This window comes from Tinamus guttatus, unplaced genomic scaffold (genome assembly GCF_059628265.1).
Source record: "Tinamus guttatus ecotype Peru unplaced genomic scaffold, ASM5962826v1 Tinamus_guttatus_pri_ptg001635l, whole genome shotgun sequence".
In the NCBI taxonomy this organism is placed as follows: Eukaryota; Metazoa; Chordata; class Aves; order Tinamiformes; family Tinamidae; genus Tinamus; species Tinamus guttatus.
The window spans coordinates 11,164-32,189 of record NW_028290169.1 but is presented as its reverse complement, the minus strand read 5'-3'; the positions used below and the strand labels follow the sequence as shown (position 1 = coordinate 32,189).

The 21,026-nt window shown below is 47.3% G+C and overlaps 1 protein-coding gene across 1 annotated transcript; it reads left to right on the top strand.

The window, feature by feature from the left end:
* Positions 1–4,738: 4,738 nt before the first annotated feature.
* On the top strand, positions 4,739–9,050 carry LOC148590175 (uncharacterized; the record flags this gene model as incomplete). Its single annotated transcript, XM_088539392.1, has 4 exons — positions 4,739–5,063; positions 6,721–7,239; positions 8,260–8,514; positions 8,927–9,050. Coding segments are annotated over exons 1-4 (1,223 nt in total), but the record flags the coding sequence as incomplete, so codon positions are not given.
* Between the last annotated feature and the right edge of the window lie 11,976 nt (positions 9,051–21,026).

Sequence of the window (21,026 nt, the reverse complement as noted above, 5' to 3'; positions counted from 1 at the left end):
TATCAGAGGAAAAGCAAATCGGCGAGAGGCAGCCGACAACGCCGTCCACACCAAAAAGGGGCGGCCCGTAAAAGCCGAACGCAAGCAGGCGAGAGAGTCGGCAGTAGCCAGACAACACCCCCTTACCATAAGCTCCATTCCCTCTCACGGAGCGACGCTCACCTTGCCCAGGTTCTCTGGAACCCGAGCGACCCGCTCTCTGCATGACACCTGTGAGCAACTGAAAAAAAAAAAAAAAAAGTCATCAAGAAAGGCCACAAAGCACAACACCCTCATTTCACCTCTTCTCTAACTCAACTTTTTATTAGGGCAGGAGCCCTTTTCCCCCACCCTCTCTGTTGAGAATAAAAGCCTCAGGAGCTGAGCAAAGCACCAAACAGCAACAATATACCATGGAGACACGGGCTGGAGGTGCCTGCCCTAGCCCACCCTCCGCCTTCTCCGGTGCGGGACCCAAAATGCCACCCTCATATCGCTCAAACGAGAGGCATCCGTATTAGACAAGCTGGCACTACACACGCACACACAGCCAAGGCAGCCCAACACCTCCTATTCCTCCAATTAGCTTTGGCGGGGCTCTGGGTCAACGCAGAACTTCAAGAGCCATCCTCAATCGGCAGAAACATCACCTACCATCTTATTTCAGGTGCACCATTCACTACCATCACCTGTCAAACCAGAGAATGAGAGGTCAGCTTGTAACAGCCAGTTCCTGCCTCATCCGCGTAAGCGCTCTCCCCTAAGTACTGCTGTCATTCTGCTCACCTGCACTGTGCCGGATCCCCGCTCCGGTATCAGGGCTATAACAACATGCATGACACCTAAGAACAAACAAAAGTACCAAGTGACTCATCCATTAAGCAGGGATGACTACTCCTAAATCTACTGACACACCGTTCTATCCGGTCACGCTGCCTCACCTCAAATCCTCGGGTGCAAATGCTAGAGGCCTACACAGCACCTGAAAGAAAAGGAAAAGCAAATCACCGAGAGGCAGCCTGACAACACGCCACGGCACACAAATAACCCAAGGCACACATGGAAGCATCCCTTCTCACCTGTTCTGGCTCCTGCCCACGTAGCTTCTCCTCTCAACAACCCTTAGCACGACCTGCAAAAAACAAAGGGAGAGGACACCTCAAGGGGATGACAAAAACCACAACCCCTTCTGCAACAATACCCTGCTACAACACCTTTACCTCTGTGAGCCCGTCCAGAACGACGGCCAATGCTCCGCAGCCGCTACGCCCGCTTCGGCCTCTGGAAAAGGAGAACACGAGGGAACGAGAAGGACGGGACCGGGAGGACAACGCCCGTACGCTAGGCTCCGGTTTCTCTCACGGGCCCACGCTCACCTTGCCGCAATCCTCTGGAATGCGAGCGACCCGCTGGCCCCGTTACTCGGCACCTACGGACACAAAGGAAAGTCATCAAAAAAACCCACAGACAGCAAGACACTCCTTCCAACAACCTTCTAACTCATCTCCTTAGGGCAGGCCCTTTTCTTACTCCTGCTCCTTTGGGAACCCTAGGAATACTGCTCTACATCTCAAAAGAGCAACAATGCCTACCTGCCAGACCCACAGACAACTGTCCCACCCAAAATAAATTGATCAAGCAAGTGGATTACTAACACGCTGGCCAATCGCTCCTCCACACCTCTGCTGCCAATCTCTGTGCGTTACTACAGCCCACTCCCAGGGGCAAGGCAGCTCCAGCTGCATACATACAGCCATGCACACGAACATCATTGGACAAACACAAAAAAGTCCTATGCAAAGGAGAGCTATTACTGCACAGAAAATAATGAGGACTAGAAAAATCTAGTGACATCACAGCTGTGTGGCCCTGATGCTTGGCCCAAGCAAGGCAGTCAAATGCCAGCACCCATGTCAAAAATGGGCTAGCAAAGCCAAAGATAGCCATGAAGAAAAGACCTTCAAAAGAGACCTGATGGTGTAACAATGCAGGGAAGACAACCCTGAAAAGGTGCCACAAAGGCACAACAAAGACTGGCCTCCGATGGGAAAGCCAAAGACAGTGGCAAAGATGAATGGCCGCGAAGAGCCAAGAGACTGAGCGGAAGGAATGCCCCCAACCTGTGTTTGCAGCACAAGATGGGATCTGCCGGCACAATGATGACAACTCAGACCAGGCTAAAATACAAAGGATGCCTGCAGCACTACTGCTGTACAGTTCCAGATGCCTTCTGGAGCCCATATAACAAGAGGAACCTCAAGACCTGAGCAGAACACCCAACAGCTACAACACACACCATAGACACACAGGCTGGAGCTGCCTGCCCGATGCACCCACGCTTTCTCCTCTGAAACACCCAAAATGCCCATCTCACAGACCACTCATCCGCAAGGGGCATCCATGCTAAATGCTCTGGCAACCAAGACAAACACCTCCCCCCCCCGCCCAAATCACATGCTATCTCTCCACTTAGCTTTGGCAGTGCATGAGGTCACCACAGGACTTCAGAAGTCATTCTTAATTGGCAGAGACATCCCCTTCAATCTTATTTGGGATGTCCTGTTTGTCCTCATCACCTGCTAAACTAGAGCTGGAGCAGCCATCCCTGTGACGGACACATCCCACCTTGATCACCAAAAAAAAAAAAATCCTCTCTGAAGTACAACTGTCGCTCTGCTTACCTGGACCTTGCCATACGGATGTTGCGGTAGTGGGATTAAGGGCACCTGTGACACCTAGAACAAACAAAATGACCAAGTGACCATTCCACTAGGCAGGGATGATGAGTCCTGGGAGTACTGACACGCTATTTCACATAGTCATTTTACCTCACCTCAAGTCCTCAGCTGTGACTGGCAAAGGGTCAATCAGCACCTGAAAATGAAGAAAAGCAAATCACTGAGAGGCAGTCCAGCAACACCCCACCACCCCAAATGAACTGGACGCATATGGGCAGGCGGGCCCTCTCAGCCCTTCTGCCGCCTCCTGCTGACGCAGCTTCTCCTCTTGGGGGCCCCCAGCCAAATCTACAAACACTGAGGGAAGAGTGTAGGGGGACATTGTACAGGGGGGTGCCTTTGACCGTCCTTAACCTGGACTGAAAAGGCTGACATGCAGAATCACTGAATTTCGGTAAACAACTTTTAAGGAAGTGTCTCCTGTACTTGAGGAAGTTCCTAGGACTGAGATGCTGTTTTTAAATCTTGCGGTTAGACGCTTGGATACGGCTTAGCAACCTATGATATGTTAGCACATTAATGCTTGTAACCAATTACTGATGCTCTGCCGAGATGTTGCTATGCTAATTGCTATATATTGTGATACGTAACGCGAAATAAACGAAGTCAGTTCCAGCTTCTATGAAGTTGCTGTCTGGCATTCCTGACCCGCTCCAAGCTGCAACAAGTGGCGCCCGAACAGGGACCAGAACAGGGTCCAGTACAGGAACTTGGCACAACGGTGCGGGATTCCGGAGGACGACGTACAGGTGCAGCCGAGTGATCCGACCAAGAAGGTGGACCGGAGCGGGTAAGCCGGCCGTGAATGCGCACACGGGAAGACGGCGTGGGGTAACGGCTAGAAGCAGAATTCCCAGTGCACGTGTACATGGAGCGAGAAGCTGCTGAACAACTGCTGCTGGAGTTATTAGCAAAAAGGGAGGCAGCAGTGAGCACGAAGAAGCTGTATGAGTTGATTAAGTGGGCAAGGGGGAAAGGACATTTAAAGGAGCCACAACTTGTTTTTAGTATAACAGAGTGGCGTGAGATAGGGGACTCATTATGGGAAGCCACTCTGGAGGGCAACAAAACTGCCAAAGAACTGGGTCAAACTTGGCGCGAGGTGGCGAATCAGCTCAAGTGTATGCAGGCTGAAAAGAAAATGGTAGCAGCTGCGACGCAGATGCTGCAAGGGGAGGAATCGTCTCCCGAGGGATTGGCAGTGCAGAAGGGCCCCCTTGGACGAGGCGCTACTGCAGTCCCAAAGAGCACCGCCAAGGAGTTGATTGACAGCGTTCTCGGAGGCGGGTCGTCGCAATCTCAGCGTCCCTCGGAGCCACCACCTTTACCACCGGAACCTGTGCCAGCCGGATCGACCGCGACTCCCGAATCGCCAGACCAGCCAACCGCGACTCCCGAATCGCCAGACCAGCCGTCGGCGCCACCACCCCCAGCAGGGGCAGCTGGGAATAGACCACAGGAGCAACCGCCGGAGCGAAGCCGGGACCGACCCTCTGATAAACTGTTCCGAGAAGCCTCTAGAGCACTGGTTCAAGCTCAGGCAGATGGGCGAGCAACAGATGGGGGGTGGTCTGGGGCTTCCGAGGGGCGTTCGGGTCCGCGGGTTTCCTCTTCGCGTTGGTCTGGGGTTATCAGGGATGCGATTCTGGAGGGTCAATGGGAGCCGGCTATGAGGGTAGCGTGCCCGGTAACCTTTGAGCCGGATGGTCAAGAGGGGGCAGCGGGTAAATGGGATCCATTTGATTGGAAAATTTTGAGCCAATTAAGGGATACGGTCGTGCGTTGGGGGATCAAAGGCGAGCCCTCCAGACAAATGCTATCCTACATTTTTAACAGCGATATGCTTCTTCCTAGTGATTGTCAACAAATCGCAAAATTAATTTTGACACCGGGTCAGTTACTGTTATGGGAAAGACAGTGGGCAGCTCACGCGGCACGTGAATGCGCTGTGCCGCGGGGGCAGGATGACCCATTGTTTAATTTACGGCCCGAAACGGTCATAGGACAGGGAAACTTCGCGGATGTGGGGGGTGCAGATGCAGTATCCTCCTATTCTTTTGAGGCTCGTGACACAGACCGCCTTATCAGCGTTTATGTCTTTACCAGAGGAAAAGAAGGGGCCGTCTTTTGTAAATGTTAAACAGGGTGTGAACGAGCCCTTTGGTGAGTTTGTGGATCGTTTGCTTAAAGCTTTAGAGGAGATGGATGCGCTAGATGAAAGAACTAGGAGGCTTATGGCGCAGTCCTTAGCAGTTGAGAATGCTAATAAACGAACTAGGGATGTGCTGGTGACATTGCCTCAGGGAGTGTCCCTTGAGGAGATGCTTGAAGAGATCGTTCGTCGGGGTGTGGGAAACCCAGGAGCATTTTTAGGGACTCGGGTAGAGCAGGCATTGCTTGATTCAGCCGCTCAGCAGGCGCAAGCGACCCGAGTGTTAGCGGCGGCACTGCAACCCCTTATGGGAAAGGGACAGAGGAAACGGCCGAGTGATGATGGCCCTAAGTGCTTCCGGTGTGGTCGTCGAGGACATATTCGGAAGAATTGTGATGAAGGGCGTGTTTGGTGCCCCCGATGTCAGACAGACACTCATTCCCAAAAGGCGTGCAGATCAGCCCCTGGTACTGTCTTTTCGGGAAACGGGAATGTGAGCGCGAACCCTGCCCGCGTGAGGAGAACAATGGTGCAGGGGGGGAGCTCTGGCTGCCTGCCACAAGGGGAAGCCTGGGCATTGACCTGGCAGCCGCAGTAAGCATCTGTCTACAAGATGCCTCCCCCGTGCGAATTCCTTCCCAGTTTAAAGGCTTACCTTGGTCAGGGAAAAGAATTGGGGGGTTGATATTGGGTCGATCTTCGGCGGGAATGTCTGGTATTTTTGTAATACCTGGGATTATTGATTCGGATTCGGAAGGGGTAATCGAAATGGTGGTATACACATTGACCCCACCGGTAACTATTGCTAAAGGTAGTAAATTGGCTCAATTAGTTCCTTTGCAGAATTTGTTAGGGGCTATTAATCCCCAAGCAGCTTCATTGCCGCCACGGAAGCAAAAAGGTTTTGGGTCCACAGGAGGACAAGCCCTCTTAACTCTAAACATGAAACATAGGCCATTAGTGAAGGTGCAAGTGAGTTTCCGGGGCCAAAGCGTGTGCTGTCAAGGGTTGATGGACACTGGTGCAGATTGCACCATCGTCTCAAGCGAGTGTTGGCCACGGCATTGGCCAAAAAGGATAGCCGCAGCGTGCATTGGAGGTGTAGGCGGGGTTCAACAAACAGAGGAAAGTGTTTACCCTGTACAGCTTACAATAGATGATCAAGTGGCCAGCACTCACGTGTCTATCCTGCCTTTGCCTGCTCCTATTCAAATGTTGATTGGCAGGGAGTGCATGGCTCAGCTAGGAGTGGTTCTCTCAACTGCGTCAAGACAGGGTTTTCCTTAGCGGCTACTGTTGAGCAGCCTGTTGCTATCACCTGGATAACAGAAGACCCTGTCTGGGTGGAGCAGTGGCCGCTAACGAAGGAGAGGCTGCAAATAGCGGAAGAGTTAGTAGAGGAACAGTTAAAGGCGGGTCATTTGGTGCCCTCCACTAGCCCATGGAATACACCAATCTTTGTTATTCCTAAGAAGTCAGGGAAGTGGAGGTTACTTCATGATCTTCGTGCAGTTAATCAACAGATGCAGGCGATGGGGGCTTTACAGCCTGGCCTGCCTTCTCCTTCTATGATCCCGGAAAGTTGGTACTTGTTGATAATTGACTTAAAAGATTGTTTCTATACCATTCCACTGCAGGCCCAGGACTCCGTCCGCTTTGCATTTACGCTACCATCCATAAATAGGGCAGCACCTGCTAGGCGTTATCAGTGGGTAGTGTTACCCCAAGGAATGAAGAACAGTCCAACAATGTGTCAATTGTTTGTGGCCGCGGCCCTGCAGCCATTGCGTACACAGTGGCCACATACATTGATCTATCATTATATGGATGATATCCTTTTTGCACGAGCAGAACCTATTACGGTAAAAGAGGAGGAAGTAATTTCAAAGGCCCTTCGGGAGCGAGGGTTGCAAATTGCACCTGAAAAGGTACAACGTACTCAGCCTTGGAAGTACTTGGGTTGGCTTATATCAGAGGCTACCATTAGGCCACAGAAAGTAGAATTGAAAGTGAGCCTGCGCACGTTGTCTGATGTGCAAACCTTTATGGGGGATTTGCAATGGGTACGGTCTGTCCTAGGTATTAGCAATGATGAGATTGCACCATTAGTGCCTTTACTAAAAGGTACTGACCCAGCGACGCCAATCAGCCTGACAGAGCAGCAACAACAGTGCCTTCGGAATCTCTCCCAGGTCTTGTCTCAGCGGTTAGCCTACCGCCGGAGGTTGGACCTCGGTATAACCTTACTACTGTTAAAGGGGCCGACTAGTTACGCTGCTGTAATTAGTCAGCTCATTAAAGAAAAAGGGGGAGAGACGCAGGTATCGGTGCTAGAATGGGTATTCCCTGCAGTGCGTCCAAAAACAGCTATTGCGACACCCTTTGAGATTCTGGGATCTCTAATTCGGAAAGGTAGGGATCGGGTCGTAGCGATTGCAGGGGAAGAACCGAACATGATAGGTCTACCGATACAAAAGGGAGATTTAGAGTGGGCAATTAGGCACTCGACAGCTCTGCAGTTGGCGTTGTTGGATTTTTCAGGGGACATAATATCGCGCCCAGTGTCGGGGAAAATCGGTCACTTGTTAAACAGTTATGATTGGGTCGAATGCCCTAAGCGATCCAAGCGACCATTGCCAGATGCGGTAACGGCTTTCACAGATGCAGGTAAAAAATTGCGCTTGGCTGCAATTACCTGGCAGGATGGAGATCGATGGGAGTCTCAGACTTTATCCGCGGAGGAGAAGGATTCCCTTCAAACCTTGGAATTGAAAGCAGTAGTTTGGGCCTTCACCAAGTGGGTGTCGGTACCCTTGAATGTGGTCACTGACTCCTTATACGTAGCAGGAGTGGTAGACCGAATAGAAGGTGCCTTGATTAAGGCCATGGAGGATCAGCGATTGGGAAAGTTGTTCCTTCAATTAAGGAAGGCGATTATGATGAGGACTGAGTCTTACTGCGTGATACATATCTGTAGTCACACATGGGAACTAGGCCTAGGGGAAGGGAATGCCCGAGCAGATAGGTTGGTGAGTGTAGCCCCTCGGATGGGACCATTCAATCGGTTTGAAGCAGCAAGAGTGGGTCATGGAATGTTGCATACTAACGCTAAGGGTTTGGCAAGGCAGTTTGGGGTATCATTGGAAGATGCACGGGGAATTGTGCAGGCGTGCCCACAGTGTAGTCACCACGGTCCAGGATTGGGTATCGGGGTCAATCCGAGAGGACTGAGGGCCTTAGAGCTGTGGCAAATGGACGTCACTCATGTGTCCAGCTTTGGAAGATTGAAATATGTCCATGTTTGTGTGGATACCTTTTCTAAGGTCATATGGGCAACGGCACAGCCTGGAGAGAAGGCCATACACGTAAAAAAGCATTTGTTAACATGCTTTGCAGTCTTGGGGGTACCTGAAAAGATTAAGACTGACAATGGCCCTGCGTATATTAGTCAGACGCTCCGTCATTTCTGTGATACCTGGGGGGTGGAGCACAGTACGGGTATTCCGCACTCCCCTACGGGACAAGCAGTGGTAGAACGAGCCCATCGAACCTTGAAAGAGTATCTGGGAAAATTTGAAGACATTTCTGACCCAAAAGAGCGCCTTTCTGTTGTTCTCTTTGTGTTAAATCATCTGTGTATTTTTGGTACGGAGGAAGTGCCCCCTATTGTCAAACACACGCAGTGTGTTCCTCCCGTGGAAACCAGAATGTGGGTGCGATTTCGAAACCCGAAAACTGGAATCTGGGAGGGTCCTGCTGAGGTGCTGTTCCTCGGCAGGGGTTACATGTGTGTTTCTACCATTTCAGGTCCCCTGTGGGTGCCCAGCAGGTGGACGAAGGTAGCGGAGGGGCCGACGCCATCCACGCAAGATGAAAACATTTCTGGTACTGATTCTCGCGGGCCTTAGTGTCTGTGAGTGGGAGGCTTCGGTACTCCACCCACGGCTGTTCGACCCTCGGCAAAATATATGGGTAACATTAGCCAGAGAGCTAAATACGACACAATTTTGTGCTAGCTTAGCGACACCCAGCACACCTTTTGTGACCTGTCTGGTAGGGGTCCCACTTGATGACAGTGAAGCTGCGGTTTTTGCGGCTCACTATGATGACAGTTGTAAGAATGCAAATAGCAAATGGTGTGACTATAAGAATATGTCTGTCGTGATGTCGCAGTTCGAGTGGTGGGTTAACGGCCAGCAGGATCTGGATAACCCGCCACAGGAGTTAGAATTGCTAGATTCTCTTAATGCTACTGCTTGTGCTTTCTTAGATACCAGCGCCGAGGCAGTGCCACTGCCTTGGCCAATGCGTTTATCTAATAATACCACCCCCGTAGATCCGATTGGCAATAGTTTAAGTTGGGAAAACTGGTGTGCCGGGTCCGTCCCTGAGGTTAAAGGTAATGCCCTGCCTCGTAAACTTCCTCCCGGATATTTTCTTATATGCGGAAATCGAGCCTGGGCTGGCATTCCAGCCCAGCCTATGGGAGGACCTTGCACAATCGGTCGCCTTAGTATGATATGGCCACACGGGCCTCCTGGGAGCCGGAAAATAGCAGTTAGGCGACGAAGGAGTACAAAGGTTACTGTAGGTAGTGATTGCAATGATGATGTTAGTTTATGGAATGATTGGGAAATAATTTTTGCCTCCTTTTTTGTGCCGGGAGTGTCAGCTGCCCGAGCTCACAGGAACATTGAACGTCTTGCATGCTGGGCAGTTAAGCAGGCAAACGCAACCAGTACTGTGCTTAGTGAATTGTCAGATGGTTTAACCCAGGTACAACACGCTGTACTGCAAAACCGTGCCGCTATTGATTTCCTGCTTCTTGCTCACGGGCATGGGTGTCAGGACTTTGACAGAATGTGCTGCATGGACCTGCAAGATTACTCAGCAGCTATACATCGACAACTCCACGACTTGATCAAACATACGGAGAAAGTAACAAAAGATGTTGGGTTTTTCGGACTCGATGGGTTAACTGACTTGTTTGGAATCGGGGGAGGGATGAAATCGTTGGTGAAATCGCTACTAATGTTGTTACTATGGGGACTGTTGCTTGTAGTTGGTTTAATGATCGCTTGGACCTGTTTACGCGCTTTAATATCACGTTTGTTAAATGCCTTGTCACGTAATCCGAATCTGACACCTCAAGGTTGGCTTGCTTCTCGGGGACATTTGATCTAAAGAAAAAGGGGGAAATGTAGGGGGACATTGTACAGGGGGGTGCCTTTGACCGTCCTTAACCTGGACTGAAAAGGCTGACATGCAGAATCACTGAATTTCGGTAAACAACTTTTAAGGAAGTGTCTCCTGTACTTGAGGAAGTTCCTAGGACTGAGATGCTGTTTTTAAATCTTGCGGTTAGACGCTTGGATACGGCTTAGCAACCTATGATATGTTAGCACATTAATGCTTGTAACCAATTACTGATGCTCTGCCGAGATGTTGCTATGCTAATTGCTATATATTGTGATACGTAACGCGAAATAAACGAAGTCAGTTCCAGCTTCTATGAAGTTGCTGTCTGGCATTCCTGACCCGCTCCAAGCTGCAACAGAAGAGCACACCCTATGGGGATGACAAAAAAAAGAAAACAAAAAACACATGTCGAGGGTCACTCTCGTGCCAAGTGCCAGGGCCCTCCCCACAAGCCAGAGCAAACAACACCTCCACACAAAGTGAGGTCAACTCCCCCCTGCTGTTGTCTGTAGCAGGGCTTTATACCTGTGCAGGTGGGCATGCGCTGAGGAGCAGCACTCATTGGCTACAGGCTCCCAGCTGATTGGTTCTCCTCCAGGTGTTCGGTTGCTAGGCGTCGGTCCAGTTCCCCACAAACTCCACTTTCCTATATATTCTTACTAAGGCCCCAACATCTCCCCCTCTTTTTTCCAAAAAACAAAAATTAGCAATAAACATTGCAACATTTACAAAAAACAGAGTAACATGGCTGTAATCCTCAGCATTTCCCCTAAAAAACAAAAATTAGCAATAAACATTACAGCATTGGCAAAACAAAGTAACATAGCTGTAAACCTCAGCATTTTCCCCTCTTTTTACAAAAAAAAAACAAAAATTGGCAATATCATGCATCAAAATATTATAAACAAAAACAAAGCAACATAGTTGCAATCACAAGTATGATCATTCTGGTCACACTTTTATGATAATGTTTCATTTTTAAATTCCCAAGACAAAAGAAAATGGTCCTAAAGGAATACACAATTTCATTTTGCTTACAACCACAGAAATTCTTCTTGGAAAGGTAATTGTGCTCTTCATTTCAGCAACAGGGGAAGGAAAAAATCTTGCCCTTTGGAGCTGGGGAGGATGGGGGTCCAAGTTAGTATGGTCAGACTGGATATGCTATCATTTTTAGTTTTCAACCGCTGGAAAGTTCTTCCAGTCACGGAGTCTGCCGCTCTTTTCAGTTCCAGACCTTGAGGAAGCTGTCCCACGATCCTGTTGCCACTGCCATTCAATCATCAGTCACACCTAAGCAACTGACACGGTTATCATGACCGGCAAGGACGCCTGCTCTATCAGCTTTCAGTGTATCCCAGACATTGCAATTGAAGTCGTCATAACTAGCTAGGAAGAGACATAGCCGTCCCAGATTATAAGCTTGCCATCCTGGGAGGCACTGACTAGAAGCCTGGAATCAGTCCCCCAGTGCATTGCATAAATTTTAGCCAAGTGTCCCCAGAGCGTTCTTCTAGTACGCATTTGAATTCTCCCCACGGGGTCAATGTTGGCTGCGATCTGAGCCAAGGTGGCATTGGCACATGCTTTCCTAGCATCCCTGATTTGGTTTTTCAGTTGCTCGGCCTCCTGGCATAACTGGTCAAGCTCACTCATTTTCCCATGCTAAAGCTGCACTTCACTGCCACCTCTGAGACGACCACAAATCTGCTCTTCTGTCCGCTGCTCATTACTCTGTCCGGTTCGTCCGCCCGCCCCGGCCTGCTCCCGGCGACACTGCAGCTTGGGGCCGGGAGAAGGAGAAGAGGGTGGCGGTTGGGGGGGCGGGGGGGGCGGGTCGCTGGCTCTTCTAATATGTGCACGTTAGTCTCTAATCACTGTGGATTTTGCCACAGAGAGGTTGACTCCTGTGCTTCCTCGGGTTGCGGCGGAGAGTTCGTGGAGGCAGCCATTGTCTGGGGATACTTGTTCGCCGCGTCCCTCACAACGCGGCGGCTCCCGTTTCCCTGTATTGGCGTGCCGTTTTTGCGGAACCGTGATCGGCACTCCGCTGCCTTATGCCCGAACCTTTGACATCTCGTACAGGTCCCATTAAATCCTCTCGGGGCCATATCCTCCATCCTGAATCTGTTGGGACACTTCCTCCTCATGTGTCCTAATCGACCACATAGGAAACATGTCCCATGGAATCTCTTGTCTTCCTTTCTAGACAGTCTTTCTCCTTTAATTGCTGCGGCCAAAGCCGCACCATGTATTTTTGCTTTTTGTTCTTCCTCCATCAATGGCGCTCGGGCACAGGTCTCTATCATTTGGACAATTGAAGCTCCTGGTGGCAAAGTAGCTAACAGTTGCTTGCAAGTTTGGTTTGCGTTCTGAACTGCTAGATCCTTTGCCAATATTGCTTTCATTTCCGCAGGCACATTAGGTGCCATATCCAAGGCTTCCTTCAGTCGATCAACAAAGTTGAAAAAAGACTCATTCGGTTTTTGTGTTATTTTGGTGTATGGCAACTGTGGCGTTCCTATTTGTGGTAGTGCAAGAAAAGTGGCTAGCGCTGCATTTTTTGATTGCTGCAGTATCCTGGGGTGGAGCGCTGCCTGGGCCTCGGTTGCCCGGTAACGCCCATTGCCCATCAGTTGATCAAGGGTGGCAACCCTTAATGGATCGTCCATACTGCGATTTAGATTCTCCAACTGTTTTTCCTCTAATCTTTCCTGCCATTTTGCTAACCAAAGCATATAGGCGGTAGAGGAAAGCAGGAGCTCCATTATCGCTCTGCTATCCGCAGGTACCATATGGGAATATTTAAACAGAGCGGAGACCTGATTTCTCACCAACTTATTGTCGTGCCCATACTGCATTACTGTTTTTTGTATGCCTTGAACAAATTTCCAATCGAGAGGTTCCCACCTGGGGCCCTGGGCCCCCGTTACTACAGGAGCTGCTAGTGGTGTTAATACAAATTCTCCTTGTAACTGAGCATTCTCTATGAGCCCTTTATACCGTGCTCCCGCATTAAATGTTGGATTAACAGGTGGCATTTCTTCATCATTACTTCCACCTGCAGTGGAAGTGGCTGGGAGCTCCGGCAACAATCCTTCTTCAGCTGGGTCACTTCCTCCAGCTGCTTTCTTTTGAATCTTAGGAGCATCTTTTCGTGCCTCCCACTGCTCTAATTGTTTGTCTACATTTTCCAACCCTTCGACTATAGCCCTATGGGCAGCCTTATAGGCTGCCTTCACATCTCTGGCCTTGGACCCACCGTCTAGTCGCCGCATTTGTTCTAATAATTCTGTCATTTTCTCTGCCTGTCCCCGAAGTTCTTGTCGCATTTTTTGAACCACGGCATTATCATCGTCCGATCCATCTGGGATCGGTACTTTAACTGGGTCCACTTCCATTTCGGGCGCTGTGGGGGTTGGTCGCTTTTCCCCCTCCCATTCGGGCGCTGTGGGAGGTGGTCGCTTCTCCCATTCGGGTGCTGTGGGGGGTGGTCGCTCCTCCCCCTCCCACGGGGGGAAATACTCATCCACTCCCCCCCATACTTCTTGTTCGGCCAAAGTTACCGGACATGCCTGTTTAGGTGAGGTTACCTTTCTCTTATTATCTATTTTCTTACACTGAATTGGCTCAGTATTGTTAGTACATTCAGAACTTTCAGACCCGTTTTCCTCTTCTTCTCCATGGAGCGCTTCCCAAAAGGCGATAGCGACTAACTGCTCAAACATAGGCCATATGAGACGATATGTCTTTGTGAGGCGCCACGCTTCCTCCGAGCCTAATTGTACACCGTCCCATAGTTCTTTTCCTACTCGCTCCCATGATTCAAATTTACATGCCTGGGAGGCTTCTTCTATGATTTTTCTCTTCTTACAAAATAGCAACAAATCGGTTAACTCGGTTTTCGAGACCTCAATCTTAGTTTTTTGAGCAAGCCTTACGAAGCGTTCAACAGTATCATGTTCCATTGCTGTTGCAGCAACTTTCACTCTAGATGCGCCAATTCCCATTCTGACTCACCAGGTCGTGGTCACAATCCGCTTTTCTCCAGTAAGATCTCTTGCGTCTCGCACGATCACGTCGGGGTCACCAGATGTCGAGGGTCACTCTCGTGCCAAGTGCCAGGGCCCTCCCCACAAGCCAGAGCAAACAACACCTCCACACAAAGTGAGGTCAACTCCCCCCTGCTGTTGTCTGTAGCAGGGCTTTATACCTGTGCAGGTGGGCATGCGCTGAGGAGCAGCACTCATTGGCTACAGGCTCCCAGCTGATTGGTTCTCCTCCAGGTGTTCGGTTGCTAGGCGTCGGTCCAGTTCCCCACAAACTCCACTTTCCTATATATTCTTACTAAGGCCCCAACAAACACACACACCCCCACCAAAAAAAACCCCCAACTCTCCCCCCCGCCAAAAAAAAAAAAAAAAAAAAAAAACCACACACACACACACCAAAAAAAACCCCCAACTCCCCCCCCCGCCAAGAAAAAAAAAAAAAAAAAAAAAACACACACACACACACAAACACACCCCCCAAACAGAACAATATCCCATTTCAACAGCTTTACCTCTTCTGCTGGCCCACCAGACCTCTAGCCTACATGCCACAACGGTGAGGCCTGCCACAGCACCTGTAAAAGCAGAACACAAGTGGGCGAGAGAGACATTGGCCTAAAAGCCACCCAAGCCTGGGCTCTGCTTCCTCTCATGGAGCAACGCTTACCTTGCTGTGCTACTCAGGACACAAGGAACCCCCTCTCCGCATTATGTGACACCTCACCACCGCTACATAGGCACAAAGCAAAAAGTCATCAAGAAAGCCAACACTCTCCTTCCAACAACTCCCAAGCTCACCTTCTTACTAAGGTAAGACCCTTCCTTACTCCATTTTTTTTGGGATCCCCCAGGAACACTGCTCTGCATCTGAAAAACCAACAAAACAACCACCACCACAAATACCCAAAAGAACAAAACAAAAACAAAAAGACTCCCAACATCCACTAGCCCCACCAACCAACACTCGCAGACCAAAAAAAAAAAAAAAATCAATACATCAAGCAGATTACACACAGGCTGATCAACCACCACTCTGATCCAACACGGTCACACTCCGCATGCTACTGCGGCCAATACCCACAAGCGAGACAGCTCCATTCCCAAACTTACAGGCACACAGAAATACCAGACAAATAGAGGAAAGCTCTACACAAAAACATCTAGTACCACGTGGGAGCTACTTAGGACAAGAGTCCTATGACATTAGGACTGCGCAGCCTCGATGCTCAGCTCAAGATCGGAAAAATTCATAATGCAAATGCCTGTGTCAGAAAGGGCTGGCAAAGCCAGAAACCGTGAGGTGGAAGTCAACGGCTAAAGGTTTGAGGCTGTGACGACGGGGGCAAAGACAACCCCAGAAGGGTGCCGGGAGGGCGTGAAACAACACCGGCCTCCACGGATGACAAAGTGGCCGATAAGGCCTCAAAGACGGTTACGAAGATGACTGGCTGCCAGAGGCCACGAGACAGTCCGAGGGATGGAATGTGCCTTAACTGCGTTTGCAGTACAAGATGGAATCTGCTGGCACGAGAATGATCACCATGACTCACGCCAGGCAGAAAGGCAAAGGATGCCTACAGCACTACGGCTGCACAATTCAGGATATATTCTAGAACGTGAAGAACAAGATACATTTCAGAAAGGGGCCAGCAAAGCCATAGAGAGCGATGCAGAGGAGGCCAGCTAGAAAGATCCAATGCTGTAATAATGCAGGGAAGACAACTCTGAAAGTATGCTGGGAAGGTACAATACAAGATTGGCCTCCAAAGAGGAAAATGCAGTCAATAAGGCCTCAAAGACGATCGTCAGGATGAATGTCTATAGATGGCCAAGACCAAGAGTCAGAGGCAGAGATCGCCCCTTAGCTACGTTCGCAGCGCAAGACGGGATCTGCTGGCACCGTGATGATTACTCAGACCGCTCTGAAAGACAAAGGATGCCTACGGCACTACTGTTGAAACAGTGCCAGATGCGTTCTGGACCCCAAAGAACAAGAGCCACCTCAAGATCTGAGCAAAACAGCACACAGCTACAACACACACCCTTGAGACATGGACTGGAGCTGCCTGCCCTAGCAAACCCACCCTTTCTCCTCTAAAGGACCCAAAACACCAGCCTCGCACACCAATCACATCCTTTACCATTCTACCTTACTTTTCAAGGCTCTGGATCACTGCTGGGCAACCAGAGAAAGTCTCAAAAACATCTAGATCTCTTGCAATTTTCCTGGGATGTGCCTTCATCGTGGGCTAAATCAGAGCATGAAAAAAACAAACAGACAAAAGACTAATAGATATAAAAAATACAACTGGAGACTCAGGACCCCTAAATACCCTACATTAAGACACTAATCCAAGAGAAAGAAAAAAGAAAAAAAAAAAACACAAATAAAAAAACCCTCTAGAACTCCTACCAGCTCACAGCTCCATTGATGCCCTTCAACAGTCTTATTGTGCAAAATACCTATTCTCCTCCAAAAGCAAGGATAAATACTCCTGAAGAACTTTAATCCCTCAACAGTTGCTATCCTCCAAGACCCTTCAAGCCCTGCACTCCCAGAGCAAAGCAAGAGCAGAATGAGCTGCTCAACCCCCCGGCCCTGGGCTTATGTAGCCCTCAGTCGTTCGCTGCCCTACCCAGCAGCCCTTGCAAAGGGAGGGGCCCGCTAATCACAGCCATAAATACAGGCAGGGGGGCCAACCTGAGGGTCTTCCTTCCCTAGGTAAAGTAGGGAGTGTAGGAGAGAGAAATGCTGCAGCGATGAAACAGACCCTTGACAGGACTACTGAGACTGCAGCTCCTGTGTTCAGAATATCAAAAGGTCTGTTATTAAAATTCTTTTTATCCTACCTACTACTAGAGTGTGCATTGAAAGAGTTTTATTGCGGGGAGAGGAGACCAAAAGAATTATTAGGGGGCAAAACCAAAGAAGCTTGCAGGGAGAAGAGAGAACACCCACTGGAGGATAAGGAGAGCTACTGGGAGAAGAAAAAAATGTATTTGGAGGAGAGAGGAAAAGAATGCAGGGGAAGAGAAAGATTTATTAAGTGAAGAAAAAGAATTAGTGAGTACAGAGAAAAAGTTAGGAATAAAGGGAGTGAAAAAAGAGAGCTGTGAGTGAGAAAGAGATTTGCTGGTGGATTAAAAAAAAAAGAGCAAGTAGGCATCAAGAACGGTTGTCACTAGTGGGGGAAATAAGAGAGTCGTTAGCAGGGGAATTAAAAATTATGAGTGGGCGAGAAAGAACATGATTAGCAGGAGAGGAAGAGCATTATGAGTAGAAGAGAATGATAATGAGGAGGAGGAGATAAAGAGAACTATCGCGGAGGGAGAAAAAGAACTATTAGCAGGAGAAGAGAAGAAATATTTGGCACGAGACAGATTTATAAGCTGAAGAGAGAGGTTAATTATGGGCAGATAAAGAGAATTATTTGGTGTCGAGACAAAGACTTATGAGCAGGCAGAAAAGAAAATGTTGGGGGAGAGCAAGAGAAAATTATGAGGAGATGAGAAAGAATTAAGAAGGGGTGAGCAGAAGAATCATTAGTGAAAGTGACAAAATCATTAGAGGAAGAATAAGAGATTTCGTAGCAAGATAGAGAAGTTTTGGGGGGAAGAGCAAGAGAATGATTAGTGCGAGAGAAAGATTTATTGTGGGGAGGGGAAGAGGGGCATTTTGGCAGGAGAGGAAGAGGTTTTTACAGCAAATAGAGAATTATTAGCGGGAGGGCGAGACATGTTCAGGAGAGAAATTTGAGTAAAACAGGGAATTATGAGCATGAAAGGAAGAGAATTATTAGCTGAAGAGGAAATTATATGGGAATGGAAACATGAATAGCATGATTAGCAGGAATAAAGGGAATTATTAGATGGAGCAAAACAATAGGAGAATAGAAAGAAATATATTAGGGGCCAAGAAAGGGAACTATTTGCAGAAGAAGAGGAGAATTTATAGGTGGAGAGCAGGAGAATTATTAGCGAGAGAGAAAAGGAATAGTAAGCAGGAGAGGAAGATAAATAAGAACAGAGAGGGAAACAGGATGATTGGCAGGAGATGAAAGGGAGTATTAGGGAAATAGGAAGAAAAATATTATTGAGGAGAGGGAGATAATTATTAGGGAAACAGAAAGAAAATTCTTAATTGGGGAAGAAGATAATAGGAGCAGAAAAGAAGTATTGCAGGAGCAGAAGTGAATTAGTGAGAGAGGAAGGGATTTTTTTCAGGGAATAGAAGAATTATTTCTATTGAGGTAATAGAAAATTTATTAGGGGAAAGAAATTTATTAGGGGGACAGAAGGAGAATTATTAGGAGAGTAGGACTATTAGTGAGAGAGAAGGGAATTGTTAGCAGGATAGAAATCATATTTTTATGGGAAGAGTAGGAGAAGTATTAGCGGGATAGAAAGGTCATTATTAGTGAGAGAGGAGGAGAATTGTTATCGGGAACAAGAGAGAATTATTGCCGGGACAGGGAAATTTTTAGTGAAAAGGTGGAAAGAGATTAGTGGGAGAGGAAGATAAGTAGTAGGAACAGGGAGAGGGAAATATTAGTATGAGAGAAAGGGAATTAATAGGAGCAGAGAAAGCATGTAATTAGCATGAGAGAAAGGGCAATGTTACTGGGCAAGAAGATAATTATTAGGGAAACAGGAATAAAATTATTGGCTGGAGAGAAAGGGAATTATTAGGGGAATGGGAAGAAAATACTTGGCGGGGGAAGAAGGGAATTCTTGGCGAGAAAGAACAGCCAAGAATTAGCGGGAGAGAACGGTGATGAATTTCAGGGCAGCTTTAATGGAGAGGAAGATGATGACTAGGAGATGAAAAAGGGAAATATTGATGGGAGAGGAAGAGAATTATTACTGGGACAGGAGAAGATATATTAGCGGGTGAACAACAGTATATGGGAATAAAGTATTATTAGCAGGAGGGATGGAAAAGCATTACCAGGAAAGAAAGAAAATTTAGTGGAATAGGAAAGAAAGTATTAGTGTGAGAGAACGAATAAGTTGTGGATGAGAAAGCAAATAATTAATGGGAGAGAAAGGGAAAGATTTGCAGGAGAGAAACAGAATTAATATGAGCAGAGAAAGTGAAATTTTAGGAGGTGTGAAAGATTTATTAGCCACTTAAGAAGTTGATGGGTGGCGGGAGAGGAAAAGAATTATTATTGGGAGAGAAAGAAAATTATTAGCCAACTAGGAATAGAATTATGCATAAAAGAGGAACAAAATTATTAAGGGAATAGGAATGTAATTCTGAGGGGGAGAGGAAGAGAGAAAGATATTTTGGAGGAATAGAAAGAGAATTATTAGTGAGAAAGAAAATTATTAGCAAATAGGAAGACATTTATTAGTGCAATAGGAAGAGAATTATTTGTGCAAGGGGAAGGGAATTGTTAGGAAGAGAATTATTAGGGGAATGGAAATGGAATTATTAGTGGGAGAAAAAGGGATTTATTAGCTGTAGAAAAGATAGTTAATGGAAACAGAGAAAAAGAAATAAAGGGGCAAGAAAGGAATAACTGGCAGAGAGCAAGGGAATTATTGGCTGGAGAGAAAGAGCATTAATAGCTATAGATAGGAGAGTAGGAGTAGAAGTATTACGGGCATAGGAAGAGAATTATTAGCAGGAGAGAAGTATGAGCTGAAAAGAATTTATAAGGAAATAGAAAGGGAATTATTAGCGAGAGACAATGTGAATGATTAGTGTGAGATAAGGCTGAGTATTAGAGGAATAGGAGAAGAAATGTAGGAATAGGGAACTTAGCAGGAGAGGAAGAGAAATACTAGTGGTAGAGGAAGACTAATTTTAGGGGAATAGATAGAGAGTAATTAATACGAGGGAAAGAAAGGTATTGGGGGAGAGAAAAACAGTTATTCACAGGAGGGAAACAGAATTATTAGGGGAATAGGAATGAAATTATTATCAGAGAGAAAGACAGTAAGGAACAGGAGAGGAAAATTTTTAGGGGAATAGGAATAAAAGTACTAGTTGTAGAGAAAGAGAAGGACAAGGGGAACAGAATTAATTGCTTGAGAGAAAGAATTATTAGGGGAATGGGAAGAAAATTAGCAGCAGATACAGAAGCACTAAGAAATAGGAAGGGAATTCTTAGCGGGAATTTCTGTTCTTAGAAATAGAAATTTTTATCGGTAGAGAATGATGCTTTAGCGGGAAAAATAGAGATTTTTTTTTTTTTAGGCCTATCAAAAGAGAATTATTACCTGAAGAGAAAGAAAATAGAGAATAAGCCTAAAATTCTTAGTGGAAGGGAAAAAAGTATTAGGGGGAGAGGAAGAGAATTCTTGAAGAGAAAGATAGTGGGAAAGGTAGAGAAGTACTGGGGGAGAAGGATTAGTGGGCAAATAAGAGAAGTATTAGAAGTAGAAGAAGAGAAGAATTAGCCAGAGAGGAATAGAATTATTAGGGGATCAATAAGAATAATTAACTGGAGTAAAATATAGTTATTGGGAAATGAGAAGAAAATTATTAGTTGGAGAGGAAGAGATTTATTAGCAGGAGAGGAAAAGAAGTATTAGGGGAGGGGTAATAAAATTATTAGAGGAAGGGGAAGAGAATATTTGGGGGAATAGAAAGGGAGTTTAGTGGTAGAGAAAGAAATCTTTTAGGGCTACAAAAAGAGAAGTATTAGCTCAAGACAAGTGAAATTATGAGAAAAATAAAATTATTAGCAGGAGGGAAAGAGAAGTGGTAGTGGGAGAAGAAGATAATTCTGAACAGGAGAGGAAGAGAATTGTTGTGGGAAACAGATTTATTAGCAGGAGAAGTTTTGCTGGGCAAAGAGGAGAAGATGTAGCCAGAGAGGAAGAGAAGTATTAGGGAGAATAAAAAGAGTGGTGTGTTTTTTTTTTTTTTTAACTGGAGTAAAAGCTTAGTAGTGG